The sequence below is a fragment of the Drosophila gunungcola genome, chromosome 3R, assembly GCF_025200985.1.
Source record: "Drosophila gunungcola strain Sukarami chromosome 3R, Dgunungcola_SK_2, whole genome shotgun sequence".
In the NCBI taxonomy this organism is placed as follows: domain Eukaryota; kingdom Metazoa; phylum Arthropoda; class Insecta; order Diptera; family Drosophilidae; genus Drosophila; species Drosophila gunungcola.
In genome coordinates this window covers 26,622,711-26,637,253 of record NC_069139.1, presented here as the reverse complement: position 1 = coordinate 26,637,253, position 14,543 = coordinate 26,622,711, and the positions used below count along the sequence as shown (strand labels likewise).

The 14,543-nt window shown below is 40.1% G+C and overlaps 3 protein-coding genes across 3 annotated transcripts; 1 reads left to right on the top strand and 2 right to left on the bottom strand.

Moving 5' to 3' along the window:
- The first annotated feature begins 1,566 nt into the window (after positions 1 to 1,566).
- LOC128251659 (uncharacterized) lies at positions 1,567 to 3,313 on the top strand. The gene is made up of 3 exons (XM_052978740.1): positions 1,567 to 1,724; positions 1,784 to 2,113; positions 2,822 to 3,313. The coding sequence occupies exons 1-3, from the start codon at positions 1,674 to 1,676 to the stop codon at positions 3,167 to 3,169; spliced, it is 729 nt and encodes a 242-aa protein (XP_052834700.1). The 5' UTR covers positions 1,567 to 1,673; the 3' UTR covers positions 3,170 to 3,313.
- On the bottom strand, positions 3,215 to 4,982 carry LOC128251658 (uncharacterized). The gene is made up of 2 exons (XM_052978739.1): positions 4,827 to 4,982; positions 3,215 to 4,051 (listed from the first exon to the last, which is right to left on the bottom strand). Exons 1-2 carry the CDS (start codon positions 4,881 to 4,883, stop codon positions 3,362 to 3,364), a joined length of 747 nt encoding a protein of 248 aa, XP_052834699.1. The 5' UTR covers positions 4,884 to 4,982; the 3' UTR covers positions 3,215 to 3,361.
- A 1,225-nt stretch (positions 4,983 to 6,207) lies between these two features.
- On the bottom strand, positions 6,208 to 6,886 carry LOC128251660 (general odorant-binding protein 99a). Its single transcript, XM_052978741.1, has 2 exons — positions 6,730 to 6,886; positions 6,208 to 6,666 (listed from the first exon to the last, which is right to left on the bottom strand). Exons 1-2 carry the CDS (start codon positions 6,784 to 6,786, stop codon positions 6,286 to 6,288), a joined length of 438 nt encoding a protein of 145 aa, XP_052834701.1. The 5' UTR covers positions 6,787 to 6,886; the 3' UTR covers positions 6,208 to 6,285.
- Positions 6,887 to 14,543: the final 7,657 nt, after the last annotated feature.

The following is a 14,543-nucleotide window of genomic DNA, read 5'->3' as shown; positions in this document are numbered from 1 at the left end:
CTGCAATTTATATAAATCGGTCTAGCCAATCTCCAAAAAAATTATGTTTCTATTTCTATTTCTCAAGATTTGTATTCAATGAATCTGACTGGAACACGAATTTTTAATATTCACACAAGTGATTTTACATTCTCCTACTAGTTTACCAAAGATTATTTTTGTCACTAGATTCGCAAAACTTTAAAAATACCTAATCTAATAATAAATTAAAAATAGAAGTAAATATTAGTGAAGAAAAAAATAAAACCAAATTAAATGCTGAAATTTAAGTCGGTACTTTTTAAAAATCAATTGAATAGATGGATTTTTTGTCAACTAAACTACTTCATACAAAATGTATTAAAACAAGAGGTATTTTACATATTTGTACATTATTGTCGTCTCTTAATTTTTTTTTTGCTGTGTCTGGGATTCGTGGAAGTGGAAGGCAGTTGTTTTTGTTGACTGTTTGTTCGATCTGGCAGAACCACTTTGGAGTTATTTGCTGTTTTGCCCACTTGCAATTGCGTCGATGAAGATCTCTTCATCGGACTGGGATGATGCGACGTGTTTTGTTAAACATGTTTTGCCGCTCGCCGAGCTCAATAGCCAAAACCCGAATCCGGTTGCTCAAAAATGCGTAAAGTGGGACGATGTCGCTCCTTTACAAGCCGGCCGCACTGAAAATACATTATTAAAAGCCCGACAAGTGGCCGGGCAAAATGCCAAAACAAAAACACCAAATCAATTAACGGCATTCAATAGCACCACAATTCCAGTGACTGCCTTCGTGGCCCCGTTGTCAGGTGTTGATCAATAAAAATGCAACTGGGCAGCTGGCCCATCGCCATCGATCTGCGATTTGCGACCCACGGTTCGTTGCGTAATCCCCACTGAGATTCTTTGCGCAATTAAGCCCGAAAACTTGACCCAGGCGCCTTGATTAGGGCCCCCTTATCAGCCTTTCAATGGGCAGCTTTGGTTTGAACTTGAGTTAGCCGTAAATGGGGTTATCTATAACAAGAGCGACAGAGGAGCACACTGGAAAGAAAACCAATTTTTAATAATTTAATATTATAGAGTGACTAAAAAGATGCATGTTGTTAATACTTTACAAACCTTCATCTGAGGGGATGTTTTTTAAAGCAAATCCGTTTAATTTGTTTTCTGTACTTGCAGAATTGCGCAGCTTACAAGTAATTACAAATTTTAAATGCGTTTCGTTTATTAATAAAATAATAATTGCCTTTCTTTTCAAATAAATCAGGCGGAAAGCAAATTACTGATTAGACAACTATGTAGAGCTCGAACTGAGAGAAATGATTTCGTTTTATACGCGTTACTATGATTATACGCATAATACAATTTTGTTGAGTCATCTATGTGGTGCTCAGCTTAATAGTTTATCTAAACAAAACAATGTTGCAAGAAAGCAGTATCTAAACAAAACAATGTTGCAAGAAAGCAGTTTTCTGAACATGTTTCAATCTTGGGTAAGTATTATTAAACATTTAATAATCATTATTCATAATTGAACCACTTTTCATGGTGCTTTCTATTTTGCACTCTAATTTTTTTGAGTGTTTAATGCCCAATGGCAGCGAGGTGGTTGATGATTTTTCGCCTGAGCTCCAGTATTTAATCCAGCACAGAACGTGTAAGAAACTACTAGAAAAATAAAGACACATTAAATCATGCAAAGGCGGAGCGGATTATTAGTAGCCATATGCCTATGGATTTCCATGGTAGGACAAGTCCGTCAAATGTGAGCTTCAACTGTAATGTAATATTTTTATTATGAAAGAATGGAAGCCTTGCCTTACTGGAGCATGAGGGCGAGTCCATCAACAAGTGCATTAAGAAGTACGGTGGACTAACTCCGGAGATCGGCGAGCGTCTCGAACGCTTTAAGGAATGGTCAGAAGGCTACGAGGAAATACCCTGCTTCACGCAGTGCTACTTAACGGAGATGTTCAATTTCTATAACAACCAGACGGGTTTCGACAAGGTCGGAGTCGTGCGCGCCTTTGGAAGCCCAGTCTACGAAGCCTGCCGCAGCAAATTGGAGCCAAAGTGGGGTTCCAGTCCCAGCAGCTGCCAACATGCCTATGAGGGCTTCCACTGCATCACCAACGTGAGTAGACGGCGATAGGACAAGAAGCCCAATAAAAATGTTAGGAACATAATTTTTCAAAAGATTGCTTCCCAATCTGTGATCACAATCTACTTTTTATATTCAATTATTTTTTTTAACAACAATGGCTATTAAGCCTTTATAATATTAATAATAGGGTTACTACAGCTATATTTGTAAAGCATTAATGGCTTCTCATGCATTGGAAACATCAACTAAGATAACTGTTAAAGTAATTTAAAAATTTTATATTTCATAATTAATTTCTTTTAAACCTAGTATGTTAATAAAATCATTTACATTAACAAAACTATCTCAAACTATTTTGTACTACCACGTTATGTTCGAGTCATAAAATGCCGTTGGATGCAAAAAAAAATCAGCCAAAAAATATTTTTATAAAAGTTGAAAATACTAAAAATATTTTCAAAGAATTTGTTTAATATATATTAATTTGCATTTGATATTTTTGAAATTATTAGTTATTAAAACCATTTATATTAAAAATACTTTTTCAAACTCCAGATTATTACACGGAATTAATTGTTGAATAGAACTTTAAATAGTTTTATTTGTTTTTAATGCTTCTTTAAGATATTTAAAAAGATATATCTTTGATAAACATTTACGAAAATAAGTTTATTTTTATGATAATTATTTATATAAACGTAAGTTTAGCCCAACTACACTGATACTTTTACTTCGCAGATGGAGAGTCACCCGTTCACGTTGATCGATGGTATGTCGAGCCTCTCCCCGGCGGCCAAGGATGCGATGAAGGACTGCCTCCAGGAAGTGCACCAGGACGAGTGGAGTAGCTTCGCGGCCTTCGCCCTAAATCCCGTCAACGAACCGATTCCATGCTTCACTCGCTGCTTCGTGGACAAACTGCGCATCTTCGACGAGAGGACGCGGCGCTGGCAGCTGGAGGTCATGAAGCAGGAGCTGGGCGTTCCGGCCAAAGGAGCTCGCATTTGGGGCTGCCACCGCCAGAGTGGCAGGGATCGATGTGCCACTTACTATAAACAGTTCACCTGCTACGCCTTGGCCGTCTAAGCAAAATGCCCTCTCCCAGAAGTGCTTATCAAGTTCAATATACAATTTTAGAATTGATTACATAATTTTAATTAAATCGATCATTTCCAAAGATTGTCCTAAACTTAAGGGTTCGAATAAAAATCCTAGGCGTGTTTAAAATAATTTTTGGTTTGAGAGAGTGTCTTGCAGGACACTAATACCACTGAGGTCTTAAGCAGAAGCCTTCATCTCCTCCACCAACTCGTTTCCGTTTATTCGCTCCCAGCACTTGTACTCCTGGTACATCCAAGAGCACTTGTCGCCCGCCTCTTGTCGCTGTTTCTCACTTAGGCGGCAGCCACTGTAGTCCGCTGCGGAGGAGGGATCCTCATTTCCAATGGGTCCAAAAGCCTGTTGCCAATTGGCCAGTCGCCAGTTGCCTGCGGGGTCGTAGAAGCCCATGGCATCGGCGAAGCACTGGAAGAGGCACGGAATGGGCTCCTTGGCCTTCAGCTTACTGTACTGCAACAGCTCCACATTGGTGGCGTTCAGCTGGCGGGAGCACTGTAGCAGGCTGCTCAAGCTGGTGCCGGCATGCATCTCCGCCTGCTTCAGACACCTGAGCCCGCGGTAGGCGAAACTGCAGCCATCCGAGGATGTGCGTCGCAGCTCGAACCTGCAGTAGTTGTACACATCGGCGCCCAGTTCGTCGGTCAGCCGCTTGAGCCTCCACTTGTTGGCCTCCGTGTCGAACCAGCCCTTCTCCCTGGCCAAACAGCGCATCAGGCAGGGCAGCTCCTCGCGCGTCCACGACGGATACCGCTCCAGCTTCTGCAGGTCGCCGGCGATGTTCTCCGGCGAGCTCAGCTCCCGCAGGCACTTCTCCAGCGTCTGGGCATCACCAGACAGATCAGCAAGCACCTGTGAAATGTACATCTTTATAGTAAAATACAATGCAGAAAGAGGGGCCAAAAGAAAAATATAAAATTCACGAGTGTTGGGACTGTCTTTTACATTAATTTTTAATACTTTAATGTTGTAGTTTTAATAACATATACATGGCACAAGTCAAACTTAATAATCTTAGTAAAAGTTAAGAAGCTTAAAGTTTTTAAAGAGAGTTCACTGAGAGTGCACCTAGTCCTCGATTGATATGATATTGATATAAAAAGTTGCTATATATATATATATATATATTTTATTTTTTAATAATTTAAAATTCAAGAGTTGAACTGCATGGACTGCAAAACATGTAATAAATTTATAAAAAAAAATGAAATAATATAATAAGAATATTGTTTAAATAAAAATCCTACGCGCTTAAGAAATTATTTTTGGTCTGAAAGAAAATCTTTTAAGTTAGCCTAACATGACACTTATACCATTAGGGGGTTAAGCTTTCTCCATTATCTCCTTCAAAATTGACTAACTTTTTTTGAATGCAAATCGTTTGAAATACAGAAAAATGTATATTTTATTTATATTGATTTATTTTATTTATTTATTTGTTTTGACTATTTTTTTTTCTGACTATGTCAGTATACATGAGAAAAGCCACATAGCTTTTGAAAGGTTGCATCACAAAATGGGTAAATTCTTTGGCCTGAAGGAACTTATTTGCTGATTTTGTGATGCTAATGTTGCTAATATATAAAGTACTTGCGACTTTTACTTAGACTTCTCTGATTTGCCTCACCTTGCTGCTGATCAGGAAAAGACCGAGTAAAATCGTCCACGGGGAACTGGAACTCATCTCTCTGCGGGCGATGCACAAACTGAACTAGCTACGAAAACATCCGCCCGGCGCAGTCAACGATCAGCTGCCTGCGATGCAGCGGAGGTGGAGGTTATCAGTGAGTCGAGATTACGCCGGCGGGTTCAACGAATGCCAGCTCATCCGCTGGAGAATGGATGTGGATGTAATGGATGTGAATGCACAGAACAGAATCAATAGCGCGTGGCCCGATCGCCTTGGTCTAGGTCAGTTCTACTCGGACTGCGATCAGTCTATATTTTGAAAATGTAGGCCGAGTTTGATTTTAGAAAGCTGAATAAGCTGGGAAAAATTGTTCACAAAACAAGGCAATTAAGGCTTGGGAGTTTACGAAACCTTGTTTACTATGCAATTAGTAAAGATGTTGACTCGTTTTCTACTGCAAGCCGGATAAATAAGCACGAAAGGCAATTGTTTAAGAGACGAAAAATGTTGTGTAAAATGTATTAATAAATTTTTTTATTTAGTATGGGTTGCATACAAATTTTGATCTTAAGCAAAAGATGATATCTTAAATATTGAATATCTTGATGTGGGTTAAAGAAAAATGTTTTATGTTTATAAATTTATTTAACGCGGAAATACAGTACCAAAAAACGACGTATTTTAACAGCGTGTTGTTATTTTGAGTAATTAAAATATAGCTAGGGTTAAAGTTTGATAAGACTGAAACAACTTTAAAATTAGGACAAGAGGTGCCATTGACTATGAAACAAATTTCTTAGTTGTCACAAAATTCTTTAATTCTTTGTTCTCCCCCTTTAAAAAAAAAAAGATTGTAACAATAAGAACAGGTTGAACCAAGAAAGAAAGCAGAGTTGAGCAATATTTAATATATCAGAATTACAGTTTTAATTTTATTAAATCGGACGAATATATCATATAGTTTCAATAGGAACAATCGGCTAAATACAAAAATAATCATAGCATCACTGCTTAAACATAAACGTTTTCAAATCAAAACATAGTTTTATTTAAAGAATATTAAAATTTGGCATAAGCTGCTAGGGTAAATAAGCTTTATTTGCTGAAGCTAGCTTTCTTTCAAGTTATTGATATTTACCATTTTTTTATAGGAGCTTATTAAAATACGTCCGATTCGTCCCGTCCCGAAACATGTATATACTACCTGGAATACTTTTATTTTATAGGGTGGGGGACGTTTAATAATAATACCCTCGGCAAGGGTAGAAAAAGCTTTTAATTATTATTATGTGAAATTTCTTTTTATAATCGGTCGCCAAGCATTGGGCAAAAATAAATCAGTAATGAGAATAATATAAAAAGTTTCAAAAGCACAAAGTAAGTCTGGAAACTAAAATTGTTTATTTCTACAATATTTTCGGAGGTGTACAAAAGGGAGGACTATATCACATTGCAGTTAGGCGAAGACCTTGCGCACCACGTGGCGGTTGATGGGCAGCCAGCAGGAGAAGACGCGGTTGGCCCAGGTGCAGACATCCGACTCGGCCTCGTTGTGGTCGATGCACTTCTCCAGGCCGTGCTGCACCGTGGACAGGTCCTTGCTGCTCTTGACCGTGAACTGCGAGATCATGGCCCTCTCGTTGAACCCCTTCTTCTCCGAGAAGAGCTCGAGCTTCTCCAGGAAGCACTTGACGAAGCAGCTGGTGCGCCGGTGGGCGGGGAACTCGTACTCCAGGTACTTCTCGAAGATGTCGTCCGGCACGTAGAAGTCCTCGCGGCACTCCTCGAAGGCCTTCTCGGCGTCGTCGTGGTTCTTCACCTGGAACTTGGCCGCCGTCTGCAAAGTAAGGAGCGGGTAAGGAGTCGCCTCCATCAGCAAGGGCAACCACTGGGCACTGACCTGGGCCACCAGCAACGTGGCGACGGCTGCGATCAGCAGGAGCGATTGGGACTGCATTTCTGGCTCGGACGAGGGCTCAAGTGCGAGTGTGCTAACGGGTTAAGCGACTAAGTCGCGCCAAGATTTTCCATTATCTTTATATGCTCTCGCTCGATGGCCCACACGAATTTCTCGGGTCGGACCAGATTGTAGACCTGAGTTGGCACAGTAAGGCCTGGCTAGCATGGATCGCAAGCGTATGCTTTGTTGATTAGGGCATTGTTTTTTATTATTATCAAATATGTTTAAGTACACTGGTGAAAGAAACGTGGTAAATCCAAATACTTAAGACTCAAATAAAATATTTATCGCTTTGATTTTCAACCAATTTTAAGCATGAAAACATTAAATAAATTTCTAACACTTATTGGCTATTTTCGGAATAATTTGTAACACCTAAAAATGTAAATTAAATTTAAACCACATTCAACTTAAGTATTCCTTTAAAACAAATAGGACCAATTCTAAATCAAATAGTTTTTACATTAGCTCAAATATTGTTATATTGAAAAATTCAATTTAATATGTATTGTATTTAATATTAAAATGTTAAATTAATTTAAATTTAATTTTTTTTAATTTAATTTATTTTAATTTGTAATTCAATAGCTACCCATTTATTATTACTATTCCATATTTTTGTCAGTTTACTTAACATTATTTTGCATAAGATGTATTATTTTGTTTTCAAACATTCTATATTAATTGACCTACATTCGTAGGTATCTTTAGGTTTACTCAACTTGAGCTGTGTTTAAATAAATTTATATTTAAAATTACTTCTATCATTTTATACATTCAAAAATGTAGTTGGAAAATTAAAAAGCATAAAATTTGTTCATCTACTACTAAGCGATTTTCCTATTAATTACGTATTGCCCTTTTCTAGACTAATTTTCGCTAGTCGTTATAGCCGAAGTCCACTGTGCTAACACGCAAAACCCGTTGCTGAGTGGCTTCGCTCCGATCGGTGGTGCGGCGGTGCCGCTTGGTGGTTGGCGCTTGTGGTTGGGATGGTGGTGTGGCACCCTTGCGTCAGTTTGCTCTTAAAAAACGAAGCAAACAGATCGACGGAGTTAAGTGAAGCAGTCGCCGCGATGGCGGAGTGAAACTGGCGAACTGCAGAACTGGTTTATCCACAGTCGAAGTCGAAGCCGAAAGTCGACGCCGCTGTCAACAGCTTGGCTGTTGGGCTGAGCTGGGACCTGGACGGTTATATAATCGGCAGCGGTGCGGCCGTATAATGGTTACGTTTTGCTTAAGCCAATTAAACGATTTGTTTTCGTTCCACAAATTTACTTGGCCTGTGCCACACATTTGTGTGGCTCTGAAAAATGTGTTTGGACCCGTTTGCCATTTGTTGTTTGGTTCGCTTCGCTTTTTTTGCTCTGCACCAAATTCTAACACCTCGATGTCAGCTTGCTGCACACTTCCGCATCCCGGACAAATTTTTTTCACACATTTATTTGCCCACCTGCCACACACACGAGGGCCGGACTGAAAAATAAAACACTTTGTTTGTTTACTACTTCTTTTTCTGTCACGCGCCGGCAGCCCCCGAAAATAAATTAAATAAATTATTCAATTGAATTTATTTATTACCAACCAATTTGGACGCTCAACGGACTTTTGCATTTGTGTAATTAACGGCAGTTCGTGGAATATTGTGGAATGTTGTGGAATATTGTGGAATATTGCCCAGATTGTAAAGGCCCTTTTGGCCAGGTTGGAATATTGAGAGCCGGTTCCATTGGGCGACGTCCATTTTGTTTGGCTTTTACTTTCGCGGCATGTCAATGACATTGGTGTGGGCACTTGGACCCATCCAGGAAAGGACACGCTGGCCAGAAGGATGCACTCGAAAAAATGTCATAAAGCTACCTTAAAAGTAAAATTTGTCTTAATAGACAAAGTGCTGAAGCACAAACCTTAGTACTTACATAAACAAATTTAAATGTTAAATAATTTCCCTTTAACAATTTAAACATATTGGTATATTAATTAGGAAATACAACAGGAGGGTAAAACAATTACTTAATAAAAAAATTGCACTATAATTTTAGTGCCTTAAATTAAGCTTTGGTTTTCAAAATATTTATGGATGCATTTTGTTCATACAATTATCTTTATGTTTAAACATATTGGTCGAATAATGAGGAAGTTTTTCATATTGTAAAACAACTACTTATTGAAACCAAGAACTTTATTACACCCAATTATTAAAACAAAAATAATAACACTATAATTTTAGTGCCTTTAACTAAACTTCGGTTTTCAAGTTAATTTTGCGATTATCCATATGTTTAACAAGCACCAATCATTTTTGCAACCCTTTATTTTTAAGTGCGGCATGCGTGTTGGCTGAAACAAAAGTTAAAGGCTCCCGAGGGCTTAACCTTGGCCTACGTATTTACTTGAGATTATCGCAAGTGTAAACTGATATTCCCAATATGTGAAAGCACCAGGCAATTTAATCAAATAATTGGCAAAAATCCAGTCATAGCCCGGAGATGATTGCACAGTAATGTAGTTTGAAAAATTTAACATAGATTAGGTTATAAGTTGAAAACAAAAGTCTTTGCTGATAATAAATACCAAATACCTTTCCCATTTTCTGATGTAAGGTCATGACAAGGTTTCGTGTGCGAATTGGTTCATAATATGACGCGTTTAATGCTAAAACCATTATTGAAGCTAAGCTCTCGTTTACATACCAGTTACTACCATCGAAATTGACCGGAACCCAGAACTAGCCTCCTCCTGGGAAATAAATAAACAAAACGGAAGTGTTTGTGCAGGGCAAAAATTTAAAATAAATATTTGAATTTTTGGAAACGTCGACACACGGCAGTTTTATGGGGCCTGCCATTCCCAGTCAACGTTTTTTCCCACGTCTAACGTGAATGCCATTTTTTGGCTTGGCTTTCGTTTTAACTTTTGCTGCCATAAATTGCGCCAAAGTGCAGCTGCCCCGCCGGCATGTATTTATTTAAAAGTGCTAAAATATTTGCAAAACGCTTCACAATTGCATTTCGACCCGGACCGATTCCCATTCTATCCGCGTCGTTTTTTTACCACCTGCTGAGGGAGAAGAATTTTGCGCTGTCCCGCAAAAAAATATTGAATAAAAACCAATCGCCTAAACCCATTCAATAATTGCGTTAATATGCAGTCAAGAAAAAATGCCAACGATATTTAATTAAATCCAGTCAGGGCATAATTGATTTTCCCTATCGAATGCTGAAAAAACGGCCAACCACATGAGCTGGCCAGTTCGGTAATGGAAACCAACTACTAAACAGCGCTTACGGGAAATAAAACACGGCGCAAACAAAATCAGAGCTGTGGTGTGTTTTGTGTGTAGGATTTACGCAGATTATAATTAGGCCAGTTCCTGATTGAATTTGGCCCATTCGATTGGAATGTGGGAGCTGCGGCCTTTGGCTTTAAAGCATTCAGGAGCTACGCCTCGCTGACCAGCGAGTAAACATCGTAGAATTTTATTATTGTTATCCCAGGGTGTCCTCGAGAGCACAAACAACTTCCAGCTCAATTAAAAAAAAAGACACAGAACAACAGAGCAACAGAGGAACGAAAACAAATGCCAAAAAGTTGCCAGCAAAAAGCGCACGATGCTTTGAGTGTTTTTGTGTTCTTCTCTGGCAGCGTACAACATACCAGCTACAACCAAATGTAAATTCAATTGCCGACCCTGTGCATGCGGCAGGCTGTGCGCCACAGGATATCCGGCTGGCAGCCATTTTTAGGCATATCGCATGCCTTGACCGCCCGGCAAACTAAACAATAAAATTTCATGGCCTTTGGCTCGAAGTGCAGCAGAAAGGGCAACACTTGCAAGCCAATACGCTCCTTCCACAACCGGGAGGTGCTCCAGTTCCAATTCTTGCGCTTCAAGGCAGAGCCAATGTCCATAAATCACAAATTGAGCTGCGGTGTCCACTCACTTTGGGCTGCGACCGGTACCGGTTGCCGCCCTGTCGTCTGTGGCTCGTATATTATGAGCTCATATTAAAACATTTTACACACAATTTCGCCTGCAGTCTCCTGGCAAGCAGTGGCAGCCTCCACTCCAGGCATAAATTATTATGCACCTAGGCGTATACGCAATGTTTAATTTTCAACTCGAGCAACGCGCTCTCCGCTCACATAAATTCCTAGGGCGGCCGACAAACGACTTGTTCAATTTCTCCCCACATTCAAACATACATATGTATATACTTTCCCATCCTGAGTTTGGCCCCTCACGGACAAGTCACGGAAGCATCTAGGATGCACTTAGAGAAAAAACACTCTACATTTCAATTTACATCTCCTTCAAAGTTGAATTTTTTTTAGACACTTCCAATGGCAGGGCTTGCTAACTGTCCAGTTTTATTGTCTTTTCACATTATTATTATTTGTTGTAAACATTGTGTTACATTACTTATTTGGTGGTAGATAATGTAACGATAAAAATCATCTAATAGATGCTACTATTCTAATCTCTGAACTCATGTAGTTGTGCTTGGCAACAAAGTTATTAATAGAAGTACGTTTGTGCTTGAAAAAAATCGGAGACATTCGAAAGGTATTAAAATCTTGCTGAGTGCCTGCTGCAACTGTGTGAACTATATATGTTCAGTAGAAAAGGACGGCGAAGGAAAGTGACTTTTTAGTGGCATGACCAGACTACTGCTGATGGCGAACCACGTACACATGTCGAAAACTAACTGCAGCCTTCGCTGTCCTTGCCGCTCCTTCGGTCCTCGTCATCATCAAGAACTGCAAAAATTTCAGCCATTTGTCCTGCATGCTTGCGGCATAAAAATATGCCAGGGCCAGCATTTTCATGCGGGTCATCTACTTGGGACCCAGACTCCCGACTCCCAACTCGCAACTCCCAACTTCAAACTCCGATTGCGACTGCAGCTGCAGCGCCTGAAAGTCAGGCTGCTACGTGTGTGTCTGAGCCCTCAGAGAGTTTTGGGTTTTTTTCGGGGCCAGCAATTCTCTGCTGCAACTTTTGGGGGCAGGGCAAAAATCACACAGAACCGGACAAAAACAAAACTACTCCTAGTTGGCTGGAAAATAACAAAGGGGCGAACGAAAAGGGGGAGCTCAGCAAATGGACTCTGGCTAAAAACGCTGCTGGCACTTTCGCAAAACATTCCAAATACAAATAAAAATCCAAGGCATGTGACTCACAGCAATCATTTCCAATGCAAAATAAAATTTCATTTTGTTTTACTTTACTTTGCCTTGCTTTGCTAGCCAGCATTTGTCCGCCGCCTGTCTGTCAGTTGGACATGTTTGTTTACGCTTCATCATGTCGTCGTTAGCCGCTGTCCCCGGACCTTGTTTTCCGCTCCTCCAGTGTCCAGTGTCCTAAACCAATGACACGATGACATTTTAATATGGCCAGTAACTTTTGTTTAGTCTGAGTCGCCGTCTCCTCATCCTTACCGTCATGGCAATTTGCCCAGAGATTTCCAGCTGTGTGCACAGGGCTAATTCAGTTTTATTAAATATTTTTCACGCTTTTCGCATCCATTTCCATTCTTCGATTTATTATTTCGCTTCTCTTAGGTAAATTGCTGCCTGATTTGTTATGAATCGAAATCAAAGGTAATGTAGCGCATAAAATCAGAGTCATACCGACCTGGAACACATATCGCTAACCATGGCAGACCCCCACTCCCCCAATCCCCCAATCCCCCACATTCAATTGCCTGTCTGCGTCTGTTGCACGTTCAATTTTTCATTACTCATGCCTCAATCAATCACAAAAAATGCGATTTTATTTCGTTTTGATGCGTATTATAAGCGTTGATCTGATGTGTGTGTCGGCGAGTGTGTGTATTTCATTTTTTTTATTCGAGCATTTCTTTCACGCTTCGCCTGCTCGAAAAGCTGAGGTTGATACTGAGGAGGCGTGGCTGGGGCCCACATGTGGTATGCGCGTTATATTTTGCATTTCGGCAGCATGTGCGTGTGCATAAATTGAATTTTATATTAATTTAAATGGGCAATTAAGCGGCAGATATTTGAAAAGGTTTAGCGTAAGCTCCCATAATACACACAAAACCGCAACAGGCAAAAACTCTTATTTTTATCGCCGATTTCTGCCCTGTCATGCCATCGAAAGTCAACGAAAATGCGAAATGTTGCATAAGTATAATCGGTTTTTTACTTTTCGCAGAGGGAATTAAAATCGCAAGTCTTCAGTTTGCCGGCGTTCAAAGTGTGTATAAATTCTGAGAACAACCTTTGGGTACTTGCCTTTCATCTGGCAACAATCAGCCTTTATCTTCGGCATGTTCATCTTGGGAAACTATTTATAAAGGCGGCTTAGGGAACGAACATTCATTAAGGTTTTTACACACGCCTAATGATGACTATCTGTGTTTACAGAGAGAGAAAATATCTAGAAAGCTTGATACATTAGAACATTTTAAGATTTTATACTTTTGCCGATAGTCTTTTGTAAAGGTTTGCGAATCTCTGCACTTAATTTCATACACATACATAGAAACTCACACAGTTTTCATACTTTAAATCTTAAATTCTTTGTTGTCCTATTTTTTAATATACTTTTTTATCAATTTTATATGTTTTAAAATTTATTTGAATTCAATGAAGACGAATCGCTGATTGACCATTAAACATTAAGAACACATATAGTAAATAAAATAATACCTTACCAACGGATCTTTCAACATTTCTAAATGTGATTCATGAATTCTCTTTTTTAGTTTTTCTGGGTTTTGGTAGGCTTCATTTTCTTTTGTGTAGCTATAGGTCTACCGATTTCTAATGGCAGCACTCCCATGTTGGAGGAGCAGCTGCTATTCCATTCTTGAACTTCCTACCGCCCAACACGCCCACTTTCGAGTCAAAAACTCTGTGGAGAGTGACGTGTCGATCGGTTCTTGGCTTCTGAGGCTCCTACGCTGTGTGTCAGAAACTGTTTTCGCCCGGAGGACTGGCAACAACTCTTGGCGTCGCTGTTGTCGCCGCTTCGACAACGCCTTTTGTGATTGGAATACAAAATAAGACACAGCACAATGAAGCCACAAAATCTGTGGAAGACGAGGCATTGGCTTTTGGATCGGGCAGATGGGAGATGGAAGATTGGGGGCGGGATGTGGATGTGAGTGTGGATGGAGCACACAAATCAAACGCATCTGCCGGCGGAGGCAGGCAGCTGCTGGGAATTTGGAAAGAAGTCTGCGCCGTGTGTATCCGACAACTGTCAATGTATCTTGTAGTTGGCGTCGACTGGTAATTACGTGACGTTTTCTTGATAAATTGTGATTCGTGGCGTGATTTGCAGGCGGCCATTACTGGCGACTAATGTGCGGCATGCTCTCAGAATTGGAACAAACGCCAAAACGCTTTGATTTTAATGCATTTCTATTAACGGTTTCGCTGGCTGCCAACACCCGCTCTCCGGCTTGCCCAATAAGGCCAAAATGCCACCAGCCAGTCAGCCAGCCAGCAAGCCAACTCAGCGGCCACATGGTGACCCAGTTCGTCAGTGGAATCGACAAATACGAGGGATGGATTCGGGGAAGGGGCGCTCGATTCATTCGGCAGAGGTTATCAACCCAAAGAGCTGCGTTCAATGCATTGACACGATTTTTGGCTACGCTCCTGCATAATAACCAACTGCACATTAACAGTTAACGCCCGCACAATCGGCAGCACACTGCCCAAAAATATGAAAGCCACTGATCAATTTGCACTAAATAATTGCTAATAAATTTAAAGAAATT

Bases quoted from the DNA above. Each gene is read 5' to 3' on its own strand.
- LOC128251660 (XM_052978741.1), bottom strand. From the start codon at position 6,786: ATGCAGTCCCAATCGCTCCTGCTGATCGCAGCCGTCGCCACGTTGCTG. The intron at 6,667-6,729 runs GTCAGTGCCCAG...CTTACTTTGCAG, and splicing joins CCACGTTGCTGGTGGCCCAG to ACGGCGGCCAAGTTCCAGGT.
- LOC128251659 (XM_052978740.1), top strand. From the start codon at position 1,674: ATGCAAAGGCGGAGCGGATTATTAGTAGCCATATGCCTATGGATTTCC. The intron at 1,725-1,783 runs GTAGGACAAGTC...TTATTATGAAAG, and splicing joins TATGCCTATGGATTTCCATG to AATGGAAGCCTTGCCTTACT. The intron at 2,114-2,821 runs GTGAGTAGACGG...TTTACTTCGCAG, and splicing joins GCTTCCACTGCATCACCAAC to ATGGAGAGTCACCCGTTCAC.
- LOC128251658 (XM_052978739.1), bottom strand. From the start codon at position 4,883: ATGAGTTCCAGTTCCCCGTGGACGATTTTACTCGGTCTTTTCCTGATC. The intron at 4,052-4,826 runs GTGAGGCAAATC...TACATTTCACAG, and splicing joins TTTTCCTGATCAGCAGCAAG to GTGCTTGCTGATCTGTCTGG.